Genomic DNA, 25,087 nt, shown 5'->3' with positions numbered 1-25,087 from the left:
AGTTAGGGGCAAGGAGCAGAGAATAAGGTGATTCTTCAGCCCCCTGGCTTTCAGGGGTGGAGGTGGGGTCTCTGGGGTTACAGGAGTCAAGACCCCAGCAGCACAGCTCCCAAAGGCACCAGACGACCCAGCAGCCTGTACCCACCCCTCCCACCCTTGGGCCGTCCCCCCCAAGCTTAGACTAAGTCAAGCAAGGGCCACACCCTGAGTCTCCAGCCTCCCAGCCTGGGCCCCTGGGGAGCTGGAGAGGTATGGGCCAAGGCAGTGGGGGTTTCTGGAAGGAAGAGGGACTGAGGCTTTGAGATGGCCACAGTGGGAGATGGGGGCTCTGCAGGATGCCCCTCACACCCTGGCCCCCTGAGGTGAAGAAAAGAATCCCACCTCATCATGGCTGACTGGGCTCCTTTGCCCCCCTATCTCCACACCCCCCACGGGACCCCTGACCCTGACAAAGGGAAGCCCAACTGGAAGAAGGGGGCCTGGAGCCCAGGGTGCCCTAAGGCAGCCCTTCCCACCCCCTGAGATCAAGGCAATGGTGGTTTTACAGGCTGACGGGTCAGGCATGGCAGGGGCTGGGGGGGTGGGGGGCAGAGAAGGGGCAGGGTGCAGGTACCCCCTCTTGGGGGCAGCAAGCAGCCACCCCCTGAGCAAACCTTCCTGCTCCCAACTCACCCAACCAGGCCAGAGGCACAGTCATCCCACCCCTGTCCAGCTGCCCCCCACAGCCTCAGGGCCCCTCTGATGCTCATCTGGATGCGGGGGGCCAGCCTGAGCGGGGAATCCCCCCCCCCAGGGCACAGCGCAACAGTTCCAAAAAAATAGAGATCTGTATTCTTAAAAAAAATTAAATAAAGGCCCAGCTCTGCTGATAGGCAAATGTTACCCCCTCCCCCACCCCACCCCCCCTTTGTCTCCCTGGCCCGCACCCCCATCCTGCCACGGCCCCAGGGGTATTTACAACATGGAACAATAGAGGCCTGGGGTGGGGGCACTGCGGCAGGGAGGAGGGCTCACAGGGCAGGTCCCCCCCCAGAGGGGTCCCCCAAGACAACACAACATCAACAAGAAAAGTTGCAAATCAGGCAGAAATGGGGACATCATTCCAAGGTCCTTATATACAGACACTGCATGACCAGTGGAGAAGGGGGGGCCCAGATGGGACCAGGCATGGGCACGTGGCAGGCAGGTGGGCCAGCCCAGGAGCAGTACAGGAAGACAAGGCCTCCGCCTCACTCCCATCCCCATCCCCACCCCACCTTTGGTAACAACAGCCCTTCAGGGAGCCCCTGGCAGTCAAGAGTTTCCTCTGGGAGTTCCCAGGGAGAGGGGCTCCCCAGTTCAGCCCTGTTGCAGGGCTGGAATGGGGGCATCCTATCCCGGCCCTGGTCGGCCATGCGGGAGACAATGGGTTAAAAGTGTGCTGCCCACCCTTGACTCCACCATCTGCCCAAAGTGAGGGGGCGCTCCCTGGAAGTCGAGGGAAGGAAGCCTAGTCATTGTCGAGGAGCCCTCTTGGGCATCAGCTGGGGAGAGCCCCATAAAGGGGAGAGGGGGCTCCCTAGGGTTTGGGGACTGAAGTGAGGGGAGAGGACCTGGACCCTGCGTGGGGGAAGGGCCAGCATGGTCATGAGGCCAGTAGCCCCCACCCCACTTGGGGCCCTGGCCGGGAAATCCACACCGGAGGGGTCAGGAGTGGGGGCCCTGGAATGGGCCCACCTGGGAGCTGGCCGGCGGCTGGGAAAGGGGTGGCCGGCCGGCCAGAAGGGGGCTCACAGGTAGATCTCGCGCTTGGCCGTCTGGGCAGATGCCGGTGTGGCTGCGGGTGGGAAGTCCGAGGTCTGGGTCAGGGGGATTTCCTCCAAGGTGGCCGAGTCCTTGCAGGAGTCATGGCTACTGTGGGAGAAGGCACTGTAGGAGGGCAGGAGGCGCACGGGGGCCGTTTTGGTGTTCCGGTCTTCTGGGGGGCTGGGGCTGCCGGCGCCCGCAGGCTCCTGCCCTCCTCGGTCCTGGTAAGGCACGAAGGTGGAGAGTTTGAGGGCGCTGCTCTTGGTCCGGCGGCTGGGAGACGACTGGCCAGGCATCCAGCACGTGTCAGAGTGGCCAAACTCGCTGCACTCCCGGGTACATGTGCCCGTCATGGCAACGTCAGGCAAAGGGCGCAGGTCTGCAGGGGAGAGCAGCGAGGATGGTCCTCAGGCAGGGGAGCCTCCCAGAGCTCTGCTCCAAACCTCCCACTGGTGCCTCCATGCTGCCTCGGAACAGGGATGCACGCCCCTCCCTGCCCATGGCGCTCACAGGCACACACACCCTCGAATAGACACACACCCTCCCACCATCCACCGCATGCACGCTCTCTCATACACACACACAATCTATCCTTGAAGAGACACATTCCTTCCATCCTCACCCACCCTCCAGCTCTCCTCTCACACATCCATATCTACCCTCAGACAGGTGCGCAAACACACACCCCATCTACGCACTCTGTCATCTATCGCCAGACAGGCTGAAACATGCACATCTACCCTCAGATAGGGGTGAGGAAACCCCCATCCTCATGAAAGACACAGTCTCTTTCTCTCTCTAGTTATCTCCCTGTCTCTGCCCCCCACCCCCCGCACACACACACATATCTACCCTCAGATAGGTGTGGACACACAAATCTACACCGGGCATCTCTATCCTCAGACAAGTGTGGGCACATACCTTCCTTGTGAGCCCTCTCAAGCTTCACCACGCTCCCAGCTGTCCTGGGACCCCACCCCAGCACAGCACAGCCCTAATACAAAGCCAGGGCTTCGCACAGAAGCACACACTCACATATCTACAAGCACGCTCATGCAGCCCCTCCCCGCTTCACTCCGGCCCCTACACCAACCACCACCCCTGGCCTTGCCCCGGCTCCCTGCCCGGAAAACCCATGGGAACAGAAGTTGGCCACCTGACATCAGCAGTAGCCGGTGTGGTTGCTGGGTAGCGGGGATCTCCATGGGAACGGCTGGGCCTTGAGCACTTCCTGTCACAGTTGCCCCTGTCCTGCCCTCGCTTGGGGACTGTACCAGGCGGTGACCCCCCCCTCAGGGACGTGACTGAGCAGCACCACCTGAGGTGGGGGCTCCCCTGGCACCACCCACCCTGGCTTGGCCTCCTGCCACTGCAAGGTGAGGAGGGGACAGCTCTGTCGTTAACCCTCAAAGCACCCGGGCTCTTCAGCTCAGGGCAGAGTGGGGGACCCAACGTGGCACGGAGCAGAGCACGGGCACTGGGTGGGCGGGGCTGGGTGCTGGGCCGAGTCCCACAGACCCCAGACCCCAGAGCAGCTCCCACATACCTGGCAGTCCGCCTCAGGGCCTGCTCCGGCCAGCCGGCTCTGCGCGGGCACAAAAAGGACGAGACGGGCGTGAGATCGCGCATGGATGGGCAGAGTGGGGACAGAGGGCGCTCTGAGACCTGGGGCCTGGGAGGTTAGACAAGAGCCCTGTGCCCGAGGGGTGAGGTGTGGAACTTTCCATCTTTTGGGGGGCTGGGGGAGTTCGGACTGAGGGAGGGGGCGAGACCTGAGGACAGCTCCAAGCTAGAGAGTCTTTCTATCCCCAGGGGAATTAGTCTCCCCACCACAGGCCACCACAGGTACCTTCACGCACACACACGCACTACACACACACATCTGGACAACACGCCCCCCCATCTGTCTCCATGCTGACCTCTGCTCCAGCCCAGACCCCACTTCTGCCATCACCCTCTAAGCCCCACCTAGACAAGCCCCTCCCCCTCCCTAGGCCTCCCCACTCCCTCTCCTCAGCCAGACCCCCTCCTGCTCCTCCCCTCAGGGGATCATCACACCCTTCTCTGGGCTCCTCATAGCATCCAGGGTCCCCTCCCTTTTCTCAAGGCTCTCTGTCCTGTCATTACCTAAGAATTCCCTCAAGGTTCTCCCACCACTACCTGAGCCCCTGGCCCCCATTCTCGGGGTCCCTGTTCCCAGGAAGCAGTATAAAGTAGTACAGAATACAAAGTCTTCGGAATCAGAGAAACCTGGGTTTGAATCCCTCCCAGCTCTGTCACTTGCTGTATATGACTTTGGGTAACTGACTCAACCTCTCTGAGCCTCAGTTTCCCCCACTGTAAAGTGGGCACAATAAAGTTCTCAGATCAGAGAGTGGTCGTGAAGGTTAAATGAATATATACCAGAAAGCACTCAGCACAGTAATCACTGCTGAACACACGAGAGCTCCAGAGATGGAGGCTATTTCTAAGGGCTTGTCATCACTCTCGGGCTTCTACACATTCCCAGGGTGCCCGACCTGTGGACACCCCTCACCGTTCTCGGGGTGCTCCATCTCTCCTATGCTGCCATCCGGGGTGGTGCGCTCATAGTGATCCTCAGGCAGAGCCAGGGGACCGAGGCGGGGCCCCGAGGATGACTTGCTGGATGGCGTCTCAGACTCCTCCAGGCCACTGTCGTAGTAACTGTGCTGGGACGGGTCCTGCAGCTCCTGGGCCTGGCTGGTGGCGGAGAAGGTGACGCGGCGGTGAGGTAACTGCAGGGAGAGGGAGTGTCACTGCTGGCCGGCCAGCCAGCCCTACGGGGCCCACCACCACACCAGGCTGCAGCCCCAGCCAAGCCCACCCCCAGAGCGTCTAGCCCTCTAGGCCTCGACAGCAACCAGGAAGAGGCCCAGCCCCTTAGCACAGCACAGCCCCCCAGAAAGCAGAGAACTTAACAGAGGACTGCCCCTTGATTCTAGGACAGCGCCCAGGACAGTCAGGACCACACACTGGAAGTCCCAGCACAGCACAGGCCCCAGCGTTATGACAGCGCCCAGGCCAGCACAATATGCCTAATCCAGTACAACCACTTGTTAGAGCACAGCCTCCCAATATTGGCACAGCCTCTCTTTGATTCCAGACAGCCAACACCGAAACAGCACAATACCCGCCAACCCCCCTAATTCCAGCATAGCCTCTAAACACCAGCAAGCCTCCAGTTTCTAGAATAGCTCCCTAAAAGCAGGACAGACTCCTAATTCCAAAACAGTTCACCAGTATCAGAACAGTTCCCTAATTTCCAAATAGCACCCTCCGAACTCCAGCTCCTCACCTGTCTCATTGCTCTGCAACTTCCCATTGCCTCCATCCAGTGGGGTGCTAACCTCTTTCTGATCCTCTCTTCCTCATCCCTGGTCTGTAAGGCTGCAGGCAGAACTCCCTGCTGAGTCCCCTCCCACGCGGGCCTCCCCCCCCCCACCCAGTCCCTGTCCCTACTTTGTTCCCCTTCAGAGAGGCCTGCAAGTGGGAAAAGGTAGGAAGGAAGAGGGAAAGGGAGCCTGATAACAAACCAGGGCACCTTGGGGGTGGGGTAGCAGAACAATGGAAACTCCCCAGTCCTCCAGATCAGGAAACAGCATTGACTGGACAGGGCAGGGCCCAGGAGGACCTGTGCACAGGGGCAGGGGCCCCACTTCCATCAGGGATCCGGAAAGCTGTCTTCTTTGAATGCAGACTCCTTCTAGGAAACAGGAAGGAGCTTCTGGGGGAGGCCGCTGGCTTGGTGGAGCCAAGATTGAGAAGCTTAGACTGAGAGCTGGGGTTGGGTAGCGTGCAACAGTGACAGGCTCCTCCTAGCCAGCAGCCCTGTCTGCCTGCCATGGGTTAATGATCACCCCAGAAACCTGGCAACCTCAGCTTGGCACTCGGCACAACCAACCAGTCACCCAAACACCCACCTGGGACCACCACTGGTTCTCCTGCCAACCAGAAATTAGGAGATCTGGAGGGCGCAGACCCAGGGCCCCTGGAGGCCAGGGGTGGGAGCAACCCAGGCCCAGGGCCCTGCTGATGAGTCTCCAGGCTCCTTCTAATCCTCTAAGACTTTGTGGTGCTTTGTCTTGACTCTAAAACTCTCAATAGGAGGTTATCAAGATGGCCATAGGAGGGTGTCCCAGGCTTGCAGACCCACCCTCCTGATACCCTACACAATTTTCGTCCCATTCAAGGCAGCTGGGGTGGGGGAAGTTGTCCCCACAGGGAGCTTTGGAGCTGCCTTCCCACCTTGGCTCCCACCCCATCTTCAGGCATAGGCAACCCTTCTCGAGACCCGTGGTGGGATCCAAAACACTGAAAGGTCTGGGTGAGAGACAAGATCTCCAAAAGTGACCTGACATTTGGGGCTGGGGGGATGTAAAGGAGCACGTTCACCTGGGGACGGAGTGATAGGTTCCAGGAGGGTCTGGGAGGCACAGGGCAGTCTGGCGGTCAGGTGTTTTTCTTTCCAGTTTTCTTTTAAGACATTAGCCAGCAGCCCTCCCTCCCTGCAGAACCTGTGCCTGGTAATCCAAGGCTTCAGTCCTGCCTCCTAGGCACATCACTTGGTCTTTTTCCTTTGACTCTTTTCTGTAAAATGGAGGATTGGGTCACACTCAACACTAAATATTCCCTATAATTCTGACTATCAAATCTTAAAAAGCCTAGATCCAAAATCTCAAAGTTCTAGACACTTGCTGAATATTTCCAGTTGGCTATCCTGACGGACCCTTCAGATTCAGCATGCCTGAAACCAAATTCTTTTCCTTTAATCAGCTTCTGCACGGGCAATGATCTCATCATCCCACCACCCAGACTCAGAAGGATGATATCTATCTGGCAATCCTGGTAGCTCTCCCCTCACTCCCCATCCCTACCCCATATCCAACGATCCCTTGAGTCCTGCGGGTCTCTTCTCCAGAAGGTCAGCCTGATCCATCCATCCATCATCCTCTTTGCCACCATCCTTCCCCAGACCTTGGAGGTTCAGTCCTGTACCTTCACCTCTACCCACTTTAAATCCATCATACACTCCAGTGAACTTTCTAAAATTCAGTTCATCCAAAACCCATGGGCTTTCAGGGGCTCCCATTTCCTCTTGAGGAACGTTTGGCAAGGCACCTGTGTCATCCACAACCTACAGGCTTCTAGTCTCCTGTCTCAGCTCCCTCCTCTCCCCTCCACCCCAGCCAGAACCCCCTTTCTGCCCTCGCCCTGCCTCCATCTTGGTCACGCTCACTGCTGCCTCAGGAGCTGGCTCAGCCGTCAATCCCCCTCCTGCTCCTCACTTCACGAGGAGCTGGCTCGAGATTCACATTCCCTTCCCAGGAGCCCACCCCTACGCAAGTTTGCTCATACTGCGTGCCTCAAAGAAAGGCAGGGGGGCACCGTGGTCAAATCAATCTGGAAAAGCCAGAGTTATAGAAAGTTTAACAGGTTCTCCCTTCTTGCAGTCTTTGTAGAGCCTTTAATAGGTTAATGTGAACTAACTTAGTCATGGAACCCCTTTTTATAGCGTGATGATAAACAGCAGACTCTGGCAATCGAATTTCCTGATGATTTGTGTCTGAATGTGACTCCCTCACTAACTATATACTTTTTACTTCTGTAAAATGACCTACGTCACAACGAGTTACAAGCATTGAATGAGCTAATTCACATAAAAAGCTTAGCATGGTACGTTGCACCTGGTAAGGACTCAAAAAAATGGAAGCGAGTGGTGGCAGAAGAAGTGGTAGAACAAGTTGGGAAAAGCTTTAATATCTGGCACTTCTCACTGGTGAGAATCGACACCAAGATTCTCAACTGCCTCATCTCGTCACTTGTATGTCTTGTAGAAATACGACCATTTTTTGCTCAGGGTCTAGTACCATGCTGAGCACACGGTAGGGATTCAGCCTTTGTGTTTTGATGATGACAGTGGTGTGGTTTGGTTGTGTTTGAATGTTCAGTGTGGTTCCATGGATGGGTTGGACTGGAGCTGAGTAAGGGATAATCCCTCAGACCTTGAGAAAGAAAAAGAGATGAAGGAGCAAAAGGAACAAAAGAAAGAGAGAGGCGGTGGCAGCAAAGAGAGGAACAAAAGAGAAAGAATGATTGGTCAGGAGCTGCTGGAGGTGCTTATTTGTCCAGCAGAAATGAGATATGAAACCAGATTTCACTTCCCCATGCCCCACTCCTCCACAGTCCCCAGGAGTTTTTACTTTGGGGGTACCCTGGGGCATTGGGGAGTTTGTGGACGGAATCAGAGCAGAGAGCTGGCGCCCAGGACCTCCCGGGAGTGTCTCAGGCCTCTTCGGTCACCATGGAGACAGGTTGCCTTTGGCCCCAGAGACTCCCCCAGGACCTGAGGCCCCTCATCTAGACTTTAGCCTCCTCCTTAGGCACAGCCAGAGACAGGGCAGACCCAGGAGAGCAAGAAGTGAGGGACGGAGCGAGAGAGAGTGAGTGAGAGCTAGCAGTTCAGGGTGCCAGAGCGAGGAGCTGAAGGAAGGGAAGGGAGGGGGCCGGACAGGACGCCTCAGCAGTGGGGGTACAGAGCAGGCCAGTCCACAGCACAGGGGCCTCCCTCCCCTCTCCCTGGGCCCTCCCTCCCGGCAGCCCAGGCTGGGGGCCATGGTGGGGAGACAGGGCAGAGCAGCCTAATTGCTGGGTGTTGAGTGGTGTTGGGGTGAAGAGGCTGGGAAAGGGACTTGGGAAGATCCTGCCTCGAGGGAAGGTGCCTGGTGTAATTAAGAGGTTCTCTGCCTTCACCTGAGGCAGCCAGGCTGCACTCCACCCCCACCAGCTGCTCTGGTCTGAGCTCCGTGGGGAGCTGCTCGATGTGCGCAATGGGAAGGGTCACGTCTCAGCCAATGGAGAAAGGCCAGGACTTGGGTGCATCTCCACCTGCTTTCTTGGTGAACGGTGTCATTCCCAGGGAGGCCTCACAAACGTGAGGGGAGGGGACACACTGCTGGACAGCTCCATTTGAAGGCTGCTCAGGAGGGCACTTCCCCCGGGGCACAGACATGGGCGTGGTCATATGGGGCAGGGGGAGGTCCGTTAAGACAGAGTTGGGGCAGAGGGGCAGGTCTGGGACGTGGGAAGGGAAAAGAGCAGGGATGGGGAAATTGAGGCAGGACCCCAGGACAAAGGGCTATTTCCAGTCTCTCTCACTCCTTCTCTCAGTTCCAGGAAAATAAGAAACCAATACTCCAAAAATAGAGAACTTTATTATCAGGAGGAAGTGCCTGGGGCTGGGGAAGGGGAACCTGGGGTGGGGAAGAGGGTGACAGTACACAGAGAAGGCACAAATGGGGAGGCCCCTCCCTGACAGAGTCCCCACCCAGTTACCCACCTGGACCCCAGGCCTCCCCGTTTCCCCTCTAGAGAAGCACCCGTGGCTGGTCTCAGACAGAGACCCAGGTTTGGAGGAGACCTCCCCATTTCCCTCCCCACTTCTGCTCCAAACCCTTCTGCTCGCCTGCCTATCAGCCCCCACCTGCACGACCCAGCCGCTGGTCCAGTGTCCCAGGATGTGACCCGTCACAGGCCTCTCCCAGTGTGGAGGGGGCAGGGAGGTGAGGACACAGAGCACACCCTCAGTTTTCACGTGGCCCAACCCGCTAAGCCTGAGGGAGGCAGTAGGGTCATGCCCGGTCCCAGCATCCCCCAATCTTTGGTTCCACCTCCTACCACGAACCTGGGCTGGTGAGCACGGCAGGCCCGAGACAGCAGCTCTGTCACTCCCACACCTCAGTCCAGATGGCCCCGTGATAGGGGTGGGGCAGGGGCTGGGGCGTGCTGAGCCGCAAGGGCTGGCCTACCTGCTTGCTGGGGTATTTGGGGGGGTTGGTGCGGTAGCTGTAGTCGGAGTACTGCTCAGAGCCCGTGGACGTCGTGTCCCCGGTGCCTACGAACGTGTTTGCGGGCGGCAGGTCCTGCACCACCTGGTGCTTCTTGGAGGCAGAGGGTGACTGGGGCTGCAGCTGGATGGAGGGCAGTGGGGAATTAGAGCGATAGTGGCGGCCCAGGTCAGGGCTGCCTGGGGGGTAGTTGAGGGGCAGGTGGATGCGGGGGCTGTCCCCGGGGGCATCGCTCATCAGGTTGAACTTGAGGGACTTCTGCAGCCCGGCCTCATCCTCGTCCTCCACTGGCTTCACGGGCTTGGGAGACTTGCTCTTCTTGCCCTTGCTTTTGTTTCCCTTGGAGACTTTGCTGCTGGGCTTGGGGGCATACAGGTCCTTGGTCTCCTTCTTGCCAGCCTGGTAGCCACTCTTGGCCTCCCGTTGCCGGCAGTAGCGCACGAGCACAGCCAGGGCGATGAGCAAGGCCACGGCCACCACACCAGCCACCACGCCAAACAGGATGTTGCCGCGCTGCTTGGAGCGCTCGTACTCTGGATCCCCAGCAATGTCGATGTCCAGGGGCGTGTCCAGGCTGTGGCCCAGCAGGGTCTCCAGCAGCGTGCGGTTGGCCAGGGTCTCGTTGACATACAAGTGGACCAAGGCCGTGCCATAGCGGGGGGGCTTGCCGCGGTCACTGACCTTCACCACCAAGCGGTGCAGCCCATGGTGGCGCCGCTCAATCTCCTTCTCCAGGGTGATGGCGCCCGAGTGTGACCCAATCTGGAAGAGTCCGTAGGGGTTGCCACCGGCGATGCTATAGGTCAGCTCAGCATTGACACCAGAGTCGATGTCCTCCGCTGTCACCTGGCTGACCGTCTCACCCAGACGGGTCTGGGGGGTCAGCAGCCGGTGGGAAGTGTTGGAAGGGGCGGTGATGAAGGGTGCATTGTCGTTCTCATCGAGCACGTTGATGGTGACGCCAACGTAAGCGGAGCGAGGTGGGACGCCGCCGTCCACTGCCTTCAGCTGGAAGGTGTAGGTGCTTTGCTGCTCCCGATCGAAGCTCAGGCTGGAGAGGATGGTGCCCGTGCCATTCTGGATAACAAAGTCACCGTTGTCCTGCTCCACCGTGAGCTGCACCCGGGCGTTCTCCCCCTTGTCACCATCAATGACAGTCACCATGCCCACTGGACTCAGCGCCGGCATGTTCTCCATCACTGAGAAGTTGTAGCCACTCAGCATAAACTTGGGGTCATTGTCGTTGCAGTCCAGCACACTGATGAGGACAGTGGCTGTGCCCTGGAGGCTGGGGCTGCCCCGGTCGGCTGCCACCACCTTCAACTCGTAGCTTTCCCTCTGTTCCCTGTCAAGGGATGTCTTCACCCGGATCTCTCCAGTTTCAGGTGAGATGGTGAAGAGGCCCTTGGCAGCCGGCTCAGGCTCCAGAGAGTAAACCAGCTCAGCATTGGAGCCCGAGTCGGCATCGCTGGCAGTGACCTCAGCGACCACTTCACCTGGCTTGTTGTTTTCCGGGAAGGCGACCTCAGTGACGCTCTGGGTGAAGACAGGTGCATTGTCATTCACGTCCACCACCTGCACCTTGAGGGAGTTGGTGCTCGAGAGTGGGGGGTTGCCAGAGTCCACAGCCACAATCTCGATGGTGTAGTCTTTGACCTTCTCATAGTCGAGCGGGGTGGTGGTCTGCAGGAAGTACTTCTTCTTGCTGTCACTTCCTGTCTCGCTGGCCTGGCGGAGCTGGAAGGGCACGTCACCTGCCACCACACAGGTGACAGCTGCATTCTCTCCCTCATCTCGGTCAGATACCTGCACCAGGGCCACAGCTGTCTCTTCCGCCACATCCTCTGAGATGTTAGCCATCCCGTCTTGGTGGGTCACCAGCCCTATGCCCCGGATCTCAATGGTGGGGGCGTTGTCATTCATGTCCTTCACGGTCACCACCACCTGGGCTCGGGCACTCTTGGGGTTGGTGCCGCGGTCCTTGGCAAGCACCGAGAAGCGCAGGGTGCTTAGGTCCTCGCGGTCCACGGGGCCCTGCACGGTGATAAGTCCAGTGTTCCTGTCCAATCGCAGAAGACGCCTCACAACTTCGGGCGCCTGGTGGAACGTGTAGTCGATCTCGGCATTGGCACCTTGGTCTGAGTCATTGGCCTTCACCTACAGGGCAGGGGGACAAACAAGGAAAACAGGGCAGGGTTAGTTTGGGGATAACAAATTAAGGGACACATGTGCTGCCTTTCCAACGAGCATGGCAGACACGACTAATCTAACAAGGCACCCTTTCCAAAAGCAGCACATGTGTGCCCTGCCCTTTTCCCAGTCCTGACACGGTGGCAGATATTGCTGATCTATCTCCCTAAAGAGCACAGATACAGCCCACAATCCTCAACGGCACTATAAGCTACTACTAGAGATGGGACGGGGCACAGTTGAACTCTACTTGTCATTGCTATACTAGTCACACTAGTCCACCCAAGTATGGGGATGGGGATCCCACTAGCAACTAGGGCAGCCCTGTTGCCCAATTAAACTGGCCTTCAACCCTTTCGAAGAGCTGGAAAGGGGTGAGTGGCAGAGACGGTGTATATGCGTGACATGTGTATGAGATGCGTGCGTGCACATACATGCGTCGTGATTATGTGAAAAGGTGTGTGTGTTTATGCATGTGTACATTTGCACACCTGGCGGCCACAGGTGAGGGGATTTCTTTTTTGAAAACAGCCAGGTAGGGATGTGGGTCAGAGGGAGCCCGCCAGGCCAGGCCAGGCCATCACTCTGTCAAACTGGGGAAACCTGTTTCATCTCTTCCCCTCCCAAGGCTGGCACTGGCTGGGCATCAACTTGAGGAATCCGGCCGAGCCTGCGGTCAGGAGGGAGGGGCTGGTGCAGGCCACAGAGTCTGCTGGCAGCGGGCTGGGCTCCCAGCATCAAACAATGAACTGTCTGTCCCTTTGCAGTGGGCACACCCTCCCACACCAAGGCCGACACACACTCGGCCCAAGTCTATACAAACATGGGTGGTGATAGGGCACCAGGAGCCAGGTGGGAATGGCCATGAGGTAGCACCGGTCAGGGAGAAACAAGAGGATTGGAGTTAGGTCCCAGCCCAACAGAATGTGATGGCAGTACAGGTCGGGGGCTGAAGGGGGAAACAGGATAGGCGCAACTTGGCAGAGTCTCTGGGGAGCAGATCAGGAGTCCTAGGTTCAAATCCCAGCTCTGCCACTTCCCAACTATGTGACCTTGGGCCAATTACTTAACATCCTCAAGCCTCAGTCTACAAATGTGTAAAATGGGGATAATCATATAACCTATTTAACGAGGTTGTGGTGAGGATTAAATGGGAAGATAAGTGTGAAAATACCTAACACTGCCTGGCACATGGCAAGTGCTCCCTAAAGGAGGCATTTACCCCTCCTTTTGTCCGTCTATCCATCCATCCATCCATCCATCTCTGAAAATCGGTGCTGACACAGTATTGGGCATTGCACTTAGCAGGCCCTCAGGTCACTGCTAGTCTCCTTTCCTTCCCATCAGGATTTTTTTAAGAGTGAAAACACGTGGGCAGGGGTTCGCAGCTACCTGGTCTCTGCTCACCCCTCTAACAGTTTCTCCTCCACGCCCCTGTTCCCCCAGTCTGTCACCGACTTTCTTTTTCATTATGGCTCTCACCATCTCCCTGTCTTTAGATTGGTCACCCACCTCCTTATCTGCCTCTCTTGCCATCTTACCTCTGTCTCTGTCTCCGACTCATGACTTCAGTCTCTCTTTCCCTCCCATCTTGCTCAGTTCTCCTTCTGCCTCTTTCCCACTGCTGGCTTTCCCCCATCCTCTCTATTCTGCTCTATCTGTAGCCTCATCTCTGCCCCATTCTCCTGCTTCATCCCACTTGCTGGCTCTTACACACATGCGGTCTGAAGTCAAACGGTTGCACGTGGCCAAGGTGGGATCTGAACACATCAGACGGGTGATATCAGGCAAGTTTCCTAATCTCTGTGAGCTCAGTTCCCTATCTGTAAAATGGGGATAATGCTTACCTTGTACTGTGGGGATTAAATGATATAATGCACACAATGTATTCAGAACAGGGCCTGGCACCTAGGCTATTATCGTTCGCCATTCCCAGCTGTCTGTCTCCCTTTTCTTTCTCAGTCTCTCTTCTGTAGGTTCCAGTCCACCAGCCTCTAAATAAAGGCTAAAACTCCTCCCCATGCCCTGCTTCAGTTTGAGGACGTGGGACGAAGGGTTTCCTAGGACAGGTAACGGTGTTCAGGGCAGGCTGAGCCCTCCTTAGCTCCCTCACATCAAAGACAGACAGCTTCAGCCCATGGGGAAGGAGAAAGGAGCTGGGGCTGGCAGGAGGCCAGGGCTGAGATGACAGCGAGAGATACGCCCACCTGTCTGCAGGGACGCTTTCCTTGCTCTCTCCCAGGCCCTGGCCCCACCAAGCGGCCTAGCCCCTGGGGCAGTTCCCATGGAGAGGGGTGCTGAGAACTTCAGCAGAGGCCACTGGCACCCCCCCTACTGTGCCCAGTACCCCACGCCCACAGGCACCCCATGCCTAGGCAAGGAGGCAGGTATATAGACATCTGAGTACAGTTTTCTAGAATTCTGAGGAATCACCTGGCTAAAATGATCTCATTTGATTGTCAGGGATGGGCAAAGTAAGCCTCTGTCCTCCAGCCCCAGGAAACTTGCATCTGGCCCCTGGTTGGGAAGATAGTCTCATCTCTGGAGAGATTTTACTTGAACAAAAGGCGATTCATTTTTTCCAGCTCAGCTCACTTGGCTGGGGAGGAGGATATCATTTGACTTGGGAGGGGGTTTCACTTTGCAGAGGTTTCTCCCACTTAAGTCTGCCTTGGGGATGGGGGGATCACTGTTCATATGCTATGCCACTGTCACCTGAATAGCTTGATGGAGGAAAGTAAATCCCCTGCTGGGGCTGCAGTGGACTTGTGGGAAGGCGTCCCCAGGTGGGGGCTGGGGAGAAGAGATCTCACTGCAGTATCCTGGCCGTTTTGCCCTTAAGTGAAGGGAACTCTCGTGAGGTTGGGGTGGGCTCCCATTTCCAAATGCAGGTCACCCTGACAGTTAGATGGAGGGGTCTCTCACCTGGATGACTGAGTGTCCTATGGGGCTGTTCTCAGACAGCTCAGCCTCGTAGGACGGCCGCTCGAACTTGGGGGCATTGTCATTGGTGTCGAGCACGGTGACTCGCAGCAGGGCGCTGCTGGCGCGTGGGGGGTTGCCACCATCCTGCACCTTGATGGTGAGGTCATAGGAGTCCAAACGCTCCCGGTCCAGGTTGCCCATCACAATGAGCTGCGGCTGCTTCCCCTCCTGGTCCTCTGCCACCTGCAGCCCAAATAGCTCCTGGGCCTCGGGCCCCACCTGCAGCTCATAGGATGCCACCCCATTGGGGCCAGCATCACGATCCGAAGCCACCGGGATGGAGAAGAGTGAGCCGATGTTGGTATTCTCGGGGATGGGCAGCGTGATGACTGGCGAGGCAAAGTTGGGCGTGTTGTCATTGATGTCCTGGACCTCTATCTGTCCCTCCAGCAGCCGGGGGCTGCCATTCTGCACGAGGTCCGTGATAGACACCTCAAACTCCAGGATGCAGGGCTCACCAGGGAGCTGGTTCTGGCATTCACGGAGCCCCTCGCGGTCAATAGAGGTCTCGGTGGTAAAGATGTCACCCGTCTTGCCGTCCACCCGCAGGTACGGGGTGCCTACCTCTAGTTTGTACAGGTGGCCCACGTCAGGAAAGCCATAGTCGGCTGCGAGGCTCCCAATGAGGGTGTTGGGCGGCTGTTCCTCCGGCACCTTGTACACCACCCGAGTGGCGTGGCCAGGGGACGCAGCCAGCAGCAGCAGCAGCGCCAGCAGCAAGGCGGGCGGCAGCACCCGCTGCCCCCCGGGGCCTGGGCTGCGCCTCAGGGACCCCATCCGGGCGGGCTCCAGAATCAGGAGGGCTGTAACGGGGAGAGACAAAACAGGGGGGTCAGCTGGGAGGCCAGCCCAGGCCCCGAGGGCTGCCCAGAGCCAGCCCCCCCACCTCCTCTCCCACCTACACACCGATCTCCCAGGAGAGAGCTCTGCCTCAGTACAGAACTGCTGCCAGGACCCAGAACCCCGAGTCTCACCCACAGCTGGGTGTAGCAGCGGTGTCTGCCCCAGCTGGAGGAGCCGGTAGGGGCCCGGGACAGGTCTAGAGCAGTTCCCGCCCACGGAACGCTCGGACCCACCTGACACGCCCTCCCTCCCTCCGCTCTCTGCTCTGTGCTCTGCCCAACACCTCCTTCTCACCAGCATCCTGCCTTAGTCACGCATGCTAATTACCCTGATACCCAGATAGGGAGAGCCAGCAAATAGAAGGGTGAGACCTGGAGCACCCCCTACCATACACAGTAGGAGAGAGCGCAGGTACCCTCACATTCCCCAGACCCCGGATCCTCGCCGCCACACTGAGGGCCACTCACGTTGGCTGCAGGGAGAAGGGATGACATCATGTTCCTCTCCCTTCTGAGATGCCAAGTCAGTGTACGCATATGAGGTAGGACATCTCAAATCCCTCTCTTCTGACAGTGATCACCCTAGTGCCCAATGTCCCCAGCCTCATGAAGGGCCAGCTGGGACTGGGCACCGATCAAGGCTTAAACACAGTTAGGGTTGAGGAGTAGGTGTTCGCCCTCCCCAGCCTCCTTCCAAACACACATGCCCCCCTGAGCATAGCCGCCTGTGTGTACACACACAGTTCCCAGGGCTCCTCCACCCTCCCTCTCCACAGCGGGGTGGGGCGGTGGGGAGAGACGTGGGCAGGGATGTGGAAGAAGAGAGTGGACGTCAAGACTGGGTTCAGGGCTGTGGTCAGAGGCGACTAGCCCTGGAATTGGCATTGGGAGCTGCCTTGGCCTGTCCTTAGCAACCGGGAGCAGGTCTAACTGGGACACAGCTGCCGATAACACCAGCAGCCTTGCCCTGACCACTCCCCATACCTCTGCTCAGTTTCTCAGTGAACATCTGGCCCCTACTTCACACCTCCCAGGTCCAGTCCCATCTCATACCTGCCTCGCCCTGCCCACCCCCAAATCCTTCCAGTTAGAGCCCTGCATGTCCTAGCCAACCACAAGCTGCACCGCCATCACCCCAAGAGCCCGCTTCTTCTGCCCATCTCCCCCAGCTTTGAGCTGTGCATCAGCAGACCCCAGCCAGACCCACCAGCTAAGTCCCAGTGTTGACGCCCTCCTCTCCAGCACCAGCACAGCCATGGCCACCCCCTCTATTCAAATCCAAAACTTCAGCCCTGCATTTTCAGCAGAGGCTCAGGCTCAATCTCCTTTCCCTAGCTCCCCACTTGCTCCTGGAATATGTGCCCCACACCTGGAAATCGCACTCCAGGCCCTGTCACAGGCCACACCCACCCCACTGAAGGCAGGCTTTGGTCACCCAGAAAGCCTTCCCAGGCCTCTTCAACCTACAGTGACCTCTCCTTCCTCCAACTCACAGCCACTTATTGTGTGTCCCAATCCCGCAGCAATGAATCACTGTGCAGCCTGGGACACCGCCCGCCCGTGTTGTTCAATCCCAGTATTGTGCACCTATTCTTGTGTTCTCTGCCTCTCCAAGCATCCTGAAGGAAGGGACAGGGCTCCCTACACGCATCCCCCAGCCCCCACCCACGCACTTTCACAGAGCAGGGCGCACTAAAGGTGCTCATTCATGCATTCAATGAATGTTTACTAGGCACTTACAACATTCCAGGCTATATCCTGGGCAGTGGGACACAGCAGCAAACAAGACAGATGCAATCTGTCTGTGGAGCTGACAACGCTTCTAACTCAATGACTGTTTGTCACTTTTGTTGGGCTGTACCCATTTGACAGATGTAAAGCAGCAGGGTAGAGAAGAACAGGGACTGTGACAGACAGTCTGAGGCAAACCCCAGCTGCCCACTTCCTGACTATGTGAACTGGAGCAATTGCTTTAGAGCCTCAGTTTCCTTATCTGTAAAATGGGGGTAATACTTCCTCTCTCCTAGGGAGTTTGAGATCATGTGGGCTAAATGCCTAGCACAGTGAGTACTCAACAAATGCTCCCTCAAAGCACTTACAATTGTAGTTAGGCAGCTGTTTGGGAAATAATTTGTGAATTGTTTGTCTTTCCTGCAAGAGTGTGAGCAGAGACTGGGAGAGTCTCTGCTTTGTTTACTCGTACATCCTCGGACCCTGCACACAGTAGGTACTCAGTAATAGTTCATGAATGACTGTGATTATTTTAGCTCCCAGGCTTAGCCTATCCTGGAACGTTCTGTGTGGTCAACTGCTTGTTTCCTTGCCCAATTTCCCTACTCCACTGAGAACTCCCTGGGGTCTGATTTAATCCTCCTCTGTGCAGGCCCCTAGAAGACTCTCAGCAAACGGTCATTGAATGCAGATTCCTTACACAAGCACAGCCCCTCCCTGGTCACTCCTCACACTAACAGGCTCAACGCGTGTGTGAGGCTGTCATCAGATTAGTGTGTGTGTGTTTGTTTCCAGCTGCAATCTTAATTCTCTTTAAAGGGGAGGAATTTATCTGATGCTCTATTTGGATCCGCCCTCCAGCCATTCCCTCCCTCTCTGCATGGACCTGGCCCTGGGCTCATCCTACCATCAAGCCCCAACCCAAACACACGTGTCTCCAAAGAACCTCATTCCCTTCTGGACACCATATCCTGCCCTCCCTTGCACAGCAAACACACAACATGGGATCACTGTTGCACCAATTCCGTGCAGAAGTCTTGGCAGGGCGGGGGTTACTTGGGAATTACCCTAAACCTGACAAAGAGGAGAAATGAAGCAGTGACGCCTGCCTCCACTCACTCTCTCCAGATCAATGATTTGTACCCTGTTTGGGTCACATCCCCCTTTATGAATTTTATGAAACAACACTGCAGATTTTTCCAAGAAAAATGAATGCTCACAAATTTTGGCTACAAATTCAGAGGTCCGTGGTCTGGCAGGGTCAGGGTGACTGATGTGCAGCCGCTCTAAGAGCTACAGATTAAGCACTGACCTTAGGGGCTTCACTCTCCATCTCGGGTCACAACCAGGGGCTCTAGCCCCTCTGGCCTCCCAGGCAGCACAAACATAGCATGCTTGTGACACATTCCCCACCCCCGCCGGCCCCCCAACACTCATACACATTCTCTCACTCACCCTGTCACCCTTAGGAGTCAGGAAAAGATTGTGGCATCTAACTTCTGAGTTGGGAAGGAAACTGAAAAGGAATATTCAAGGCAAGGAAGGTTGGGGGTGGGGGAGGGCGGTTTCCTGGGAGGAAGGAGGAATTTGGGAGGAAATGAGGTTGGGGGAGGGCTGCCCAGAGTAGGAGCTAGAGCTGAAGAGGGCTTAGGCTCTTTAAGCACCTGGAGAGTTCCTTTAAAATGATTATCATCTGGCCCCACCCTCAGGAATTCTGATTCTGGAAGAGAGACCTGGAGAAACCCCCTGGCCACAAGGTGGAGGCAGCAAGGGTCAGGAACCTTCTGGGAACAACTTCGAGGTACTCTAGGTCTTTGGAATGAAGAAAGAAGTATAATTCTATTATCCTCACCTTTACCATCACCAGGCCAGCTAACACTCCCCGAGATTTTTCTACACTTGCATCCATTTCCCATCTAATCCTCCCAACCCTCTGAAACGGGTACTATTTATTATTACACGGCTGCGCATAGTACAGATGACAAAACTGAGGCTCAAAAAGAATAACTGCCTTATAATGACTCCTCTCGTGAGTTGGGAAAAGACTGGATGGGGGAAGGGAGAGCAACAGAAATCACTGGTTGCTATGTACCGCCCCTGCACACCACCCCTGCCCCCCCCCCACCCACACACACACACACACAATCCCTGTGCTACCAAACCTGAAGGGAAACAGTGAAAGCGAAAGAGAGGGCCTAGGGTTCAAGGGTGGAAGGACCCCAGGCCTGCCAGGATGCAGGGAGAGAGACAGAATAGCCAGGAGTGGTAGTGAGGCGGTCCTTCCTACCCGCTGCTCCCACCATCCCTGAACTTTGTCCTGGTGGTTGGTTATTGGGAGTCATTAGTCCCAGACGGCAGCCTTTGAAGAGATCAGTGCCTTATCTGCCCCTCCCCAGGACTGGCTGCCTTCCCGGCAGGGGTGTCCCCACCCCCATTTAGCGACATTGGGCACCCAGGACCCTGAAAAGCCAGAGCCTCAGCAGGGACAGTGACTCATTCTTCTCAGGCCCAAGGAACGCAGTGAGGTGTGAGGAGGTAGAGTCCAGGGAAGGCCAAGGAAAATGCCATCTATGTCAGTATCTGGGGAGGAAGGAGAACAGTGGTGAGGGTTCACCGGGAGCCTTCACTGCCAGCCTACCTCGGGGACCAGGGGCCATTTCCTGCTCAATGTTGTAGCCAGAGAGGAAACACACGGGGGCAGACATCACTGTCCCAGAGGCCAGGTCAGCTCTGACCCTCACCCCCCTGCACTGTTACACAACAGCCACCACCACTGTGGGCACAAAACACCAGGGGACAAAGCCAACATCTGGGAGAGGAGGGTAAGCAAGCTGGGCTGTGTGGGGTGGAGCTGTTCAGAGGCTTCCCACAGTGAATAAGTGTGCAGCCCTCAGCTCCTCTCACTTCTCTGTCACAACCCTCTATTAGCCTCTGCAGGGTTTCCAGGCACCTACATTCTTGAGTCAGATTGTCAGGGTTCAAATCCTTGTTCCACCACTTCCTAGCTGTGTGACCTTGGCCAAATGACTTTACCTCTCTGAACATATTTCCGTATTGTGAAATGGAAATAATCGTGCCTCTTGAGGTTATTTGGGAGGATTAAATGAGAGCTGATGCATTAAGGTCTATTACATTGTAAAGGACAGATATCTTTCCATCACTGAATAGAGCATTTTATTTCCAGCAGCAGGCAAACAGTAGGTGCTCTTTGGTTCAATAAATAAATGAACTAATCCCCTGCCAGCTGGGAAGACCTATGAAGGCAAGGATGGTGTGTATCTTACTACAGTACTGCACCCCCATGGGCCCTGGCAGACAGTAGGTGCTCAATACATGGTTGAAAGAATCTCTCTCTGCAGCACCAACTCTCCTCTCTCATGGTAGGGGCAGCCCTCACCCCGTATCAGAAGGGCCTCCTCCTTCACCATCTCCTCTCCCCCCAGCCTTGACTCACGCTCGGCTCCTCCCCCTACCCCTGCAAGCCCTCTCCCGACCCTTCCACCCACTCTCCGCTGCAGTCAGCTCACTCCCTCTACCCAGTCCAGCTCCCCTGACCAAGTAGCCACAGCAGCAGCCCCTCTGCCAGCAGGACGCCCCTTTCCAGCTGAAATCCCTTTTGGAATTGGTGACTGGGTGGGAGGGAAGGGGAGACACTAATTGCAGCCAGCACTGAAACCAGACCTGCTCCCCTACCCCCCTGCCCCTGGCAGTCTCTGGAGGCCCTCCTCATCCCTCTCTCCTCGGTTCCACTCCATGCTCTGGTCTAGTTATAATTACACATTTCAGTTCTCCCAGACCCCCACGTCAAGAAAGTAACACCTCCTCCCACCCCCACGCCCCCACACACCTAGACCTCTGGGCTGTCACAGACACCTTCTGGGTGCCCTCTTTCCTGGCAACTACCAAGAGGTGGCCCAGAGCAGGTAATGGAAGGCTCCTGGCGTCTTCCGGCACGACGCCCTGGACTCTGCCGGCCGGGGCAGACCCCAGCCTCCACCGCCGCGGTCAGCGGGCGTTCCCCGCACACACCCTGCGCGCGGGCCATCTCCTCCCGGACGACGCGGGAGAGGGTGTCGGGGGAGGTGGGACGGCGGCTGTCCTCCACCAGCCTCGGGCTCGGCCGGCCCCACCCCACCCCCACCCTCAGCCGGGCGACGCCGGGCCTTCCCGAGCTCAAGGCGAGGCGCGAGCGCGGTGCGGTGCGGTGAGAACGCGCCTCACCGCGGGGCCCCTGGCGCCCCCAGCCCCGGGGGCCGCCGCGGGGAATCCCTGTTCCTCCGCATCTCGGGCCTCAGCCTAGGGACCCCCGCAAGCCAGCGTCGGCCAGAGCCGCGCAGCCGGCGCCGGGAGGGGGCGGGGAGGGCGCCGGCCCCGGAATCACAAAGCCGCGAGCCCGGCCCGGAGGAGAGATTCTCATAAAACGGACCCTCTCGCGGACGGCGGAACAGGGGGTCTTGCCCCACTCTCCATCCTCAGAGACCTAAAAGCCGCGCCGAATATTTCCTGCTATAAGGAATGGTCGCCAGTCACTACTGAGAAACTGAGGCCAGAAGTCTGGGCTCCCGAGGGTAGCTGGGGGAAGGGGTGCGAGTCCTTCTCGCTTGCCAATTTTGCTCCTGCGCGTGCCCTCCTGATCCCAGGGCCTTGCCCGCGCACACGACTCTGGCCCGCAGCCGGGACCCGGAGGAGGGGACGCCCAGGTGTGAGAGGGACACAGGTGTGTGGGACCCAGGTGTGCTGGGGATCCTGGTGGTTCGGAGAACGCAGCTAAATGGTCCGAAGAGGGTAGCAAACACCGCGCAAGGCTCGCACCCTCTACAAAGGGACCTAGGGCCCTGGAGCTTGGGAGGCGGGATGGCGCGGCTTGCCAGGTCCAGCTTGTTCCGGGAATACCGGGCCGGCCGGCCCCGGAGTGGGGGTGGGGGAGGCGCCGGCAGGGAAGCAGGTCCGGCCGGCCCCTAGGGTTCCCGCTGGGCCGAAATTTACACTAACTGTATCGTGATGGGGGGAAGGGACGCTAGGGGCTCTCCGGGCGGCCCGGCGATTGCCCCTGACGGAATCTAGCCTCCGAGGGAGAGGGACAGAGCGTGTATGTTTGTGTGTAGATGCTGCAAGGTGTAATGTGACACTGTTGGTGGAAGGTGTGTGTGACACCCAGTGTTAAGATGTGTGAAGCAGTAGAGTCTGTGTTTGTGACCGTGAGGCGCTGCTGTGGGTGCCACTTGCTGTGTTAGGGTGTGTGCCGTCAAGGAGTGTGCTGAAACACTGGGTTCTGTGTCTATGGGTGCAGTCGAGGGGTGCAAGCGAGACGTGTTGTGTACCCATGTTCTGGCCAAGGAGTGTAATAACATAATTTATGTTAGGGTGTGTTCCTTAAAGGAATACGTGTGTGCGAGGCTGGGTTCTGAGTGTTCATCTGGCGAACTGTGGCGGTGACACTCGTACATGAGGGCATGAGATTGCGTTTGTGTGTCCATGTCGCCGAATGTCACACCCAGTTGTGTTCTGTTGCTCTGTATGCCCACGGGTTGTGTGTCCGCGCTGCTGAACGTGCAGACGCTGAAGCGGATTCTGAGCTAGGGACGGTGCCCCAGTGAGCGCTGGTGTGCGGGAGGCATGCCTGTGTGCACATATGTATGTATGTGTGTACATATCTCCGTGGTCTGGCCCTCCGGGTGCCCGCGGGGAGCTGGAAGCGCCTGAGTGATCCGAGCTGGTCGCCCAACAAGTGTGTGTGTGCGCGTTGTGGACGAGGCTCCTTGCTTGCTATATCCTCGGGGAGTGACCCCCCCTCCAACTGGGGACTGCGCGCTTGCCCCAAACCATCTCCATCCCTCGCGCTCCTGGAGCCCTCTTATCCCCGCACCTCCAAGCGCGCCGGGGTGCAGGACACCTAGGCAGGGGTCCAGTCCAGCACCCCCTCTCCTCGCTAGGCTTCTTGAGGCGGACCTTGGAGGCCAAGGTGCCCCAGCTGCAACCCCCACTCCGAGCTCCCAGCCGCCCCCAGCTCAGCCCCGGCGCGCTGAGCACCGACTGGGCCCCCGTGGCCTCGCTCGGTCGAGCGCCCCTCCCTCGGTTCCCGCCGGCCATGGCCGCTCCCGGCCGGGAGCCGCCGCCGCCTCCACCGCCACCGATCCTTACCCGCCTCTGGGCAGCGCCGGCCGCGGGCCCTGCAGTCCATGAACCGCCACCGGCCCTGCCCGGGCTGCGGCTCCGCACAGCTCGGGCTGGCGCTGCGGTTCGAGCTCGGCTCCGGCTGGCTTTGGGCACAGCAGCCCCCGCGGCTTCGCGTCCGCGCCGCGCTCCCGCTCCCCGAGTGTGTGAGGCGGCGGCGGCGGCGGCGGCGGCGGCGGAGCCAACAGCGAGCGGAGCGCACAGCCGGGCCCGCCCCCTCCCTCCCCCTCCCTACTGGCCCGCCCGCCACCCTCCCGCTCGCCTCCCCGCCCCCCTCCCCCACCCTCCGCCGCGGCCGGGAGGTGGAGCTCGGGACAGCTCCGGCCCTGCTGGGAGGGGACCCCAGCACCGCTCCCCGGAGCCAAGACCCCTTTTGCTATCTCCCGGCTACCCGAGGCCCGTGTACGCAGACCCTCCGCCTCCCTGGCTCTTCAGTTAACATTTATCCCAGCCGTGTCCCCATCTGGGACCCCTCCCGAATTCCTTTCCTAACCTCACTCAAGCACCTGTTCCCTACCCTGCCCTCCTGGGAAGTCGAGACACGGGAAATGTCTCCCCCGGTGCCTTCTTCTCTTGGGCATCTGCCCCTCCAGATCCACCTTCTTCCCGCCGAGACCCCCAGATCACCCCGAGCGGCCCGCCCTTCCCACTGCGCTCCGGGGAAGTCCACCCCTCCCCCTCTGGCCGAAGCCGCAGAGCGGTCAGCGGCGGTGGCCGCAGCGAGTCTTGGGGGGTGGGGCTGTGGAGGGGACCGTGGGAGGGCGAGGGTAACGGACCCGGGGGCTCCCCTAGACTGAGGACTGGGGAGAGATACAAGTGTGAGGATGAGGTGACGCGCCTGAGCTCGGGCTCTCAGAGGGTCCCCCAATCACCTGCCCTCTGGGCGGCATGGAACTGTGCCTCCCAACACATTTCCCAGTGACATTCACACAACGTCGCACGGGTCCCTACCCCGCGAAGCCGCGCAGTGTCACGGCCTGTGTCACACGCCCTCGCAGTGCCACACGCCCCCTGTCACGCTCACACTCACCGAGTCACACACGGTGTCACACGCAGTGTCTCACACACGCGATACTCAGTTTCTCCGGCTCAGTTTTGGCTCTCTGGCGCCATCTAGAGGTGTCTGAGCAGCCTGGGAACTCCTTTTCCTTCGCTCGCAGCTCGGCACCCCAGGCTCTCGAGTGCCCCAGTACAATACGACCTCCAGCCTTTCAGCACTTGTAAGAGAACGCAACGGGTTCTAGGTGAGAAGAGTGAGAAAGACTGTCCCTAAGAAGGCCTGGCACTGGGTGTGGAAAGGCCTAATATGGGATGACTGATTGCTGGGCCTCTATTTGCCATAGCCTCTGATTCCTCCTCCCTCTCCACCTGCATTTTCCCATCCCTGCCGCTCTTCTATCCCTTGTCTCTTTCCTCTGCTTCCTCCCCTCTGATACCTGGATTCTCTGTGGAGCACTCTTCGGGGTAAAGGTGGGGCTCTTGGGACAGCTAAGGGCTGCCCAAGATCTCTCTGAG

General features: G+C 58.1%; 1 protein-coding gene across 17 annotated transcripts; it reads right to left on the bottom strand.

Annotated features, from left to right (window-relative positions):
- Nucleotides 1-894: 894 nt before the first annotated feature.
- PCDH1 (protocadherin 1) lies at nt 895-23,729 on the bottom strand. 17 transcript variants are annotated; one of them, XM_057732542.1, is made up of 6 exons: nt 15,800-15,983; nt 14,766-15,628; nt 9,612-11,807; nt 4,322-4,541; nt 3,332-3,370; nt 2,043-2,164 (listed from the first exon to the last, which is right to left on the bottom strand). In XM_057732542.1, the coding sequence occupies exons 1-5, from the start codon at nt 15,966-15,968 to the stop codon at nt 3,345-3,347; spliced, it is 3,474 nt and encodes a 1,157-aa protein (XP_057588525.1). In that variant the 5' UTR covers nt 15,969-15,983; the 3' UTR covers nt 2,043-2,164; nt 3,332-3,344. The 17 variants fall into 17 exon arrangements, 11 of the variants coding, with proteins under 11 accessions (XP_057588494.1, XP_057588501.1, XP_057588523.1 ...); XR_009053276.1 differs by lacking the exons at nt 2,043-2,164; nt 3,332-3,370 and adding exons at nt 5,102-5,193; nt 5,348-6,393 and having other exon boundaries at nt 4,406-4,541; XR_009053279.1 differs by lacking the exons at nt 2,043-2,164; nt 3,332-3,370 and adding exons at nt 5,102-5,193; nt 5,348-5,509 and having other exon boundaries at nt 4,406-4,541.
- Nucleotides 23,730-25,087: the final 1,358 nt, after the last annotated feature.

The sequence above is a fragment of the Hippopotamus amphibius genome, chromosome 1 (assembly GCF_030028045.1).
Source record: "Hippopotamus amphibius kiboko isolate mHipAmp2 chromosome 1, mHipAmp2.hap2, whole genome shotgun sequence".
In the NCBI taxonomy this organism is placed as follows: domain Eukaryota; kingdom Metazoa; phylum Chordata; class Mammalia; order Artiodactyla; family Hippopotamidae; genus Hippopotamus; species Hippopotamus amphibius.
This window is presented reverse-complemented; position numbering and strand designations above follow the sequence as displayed.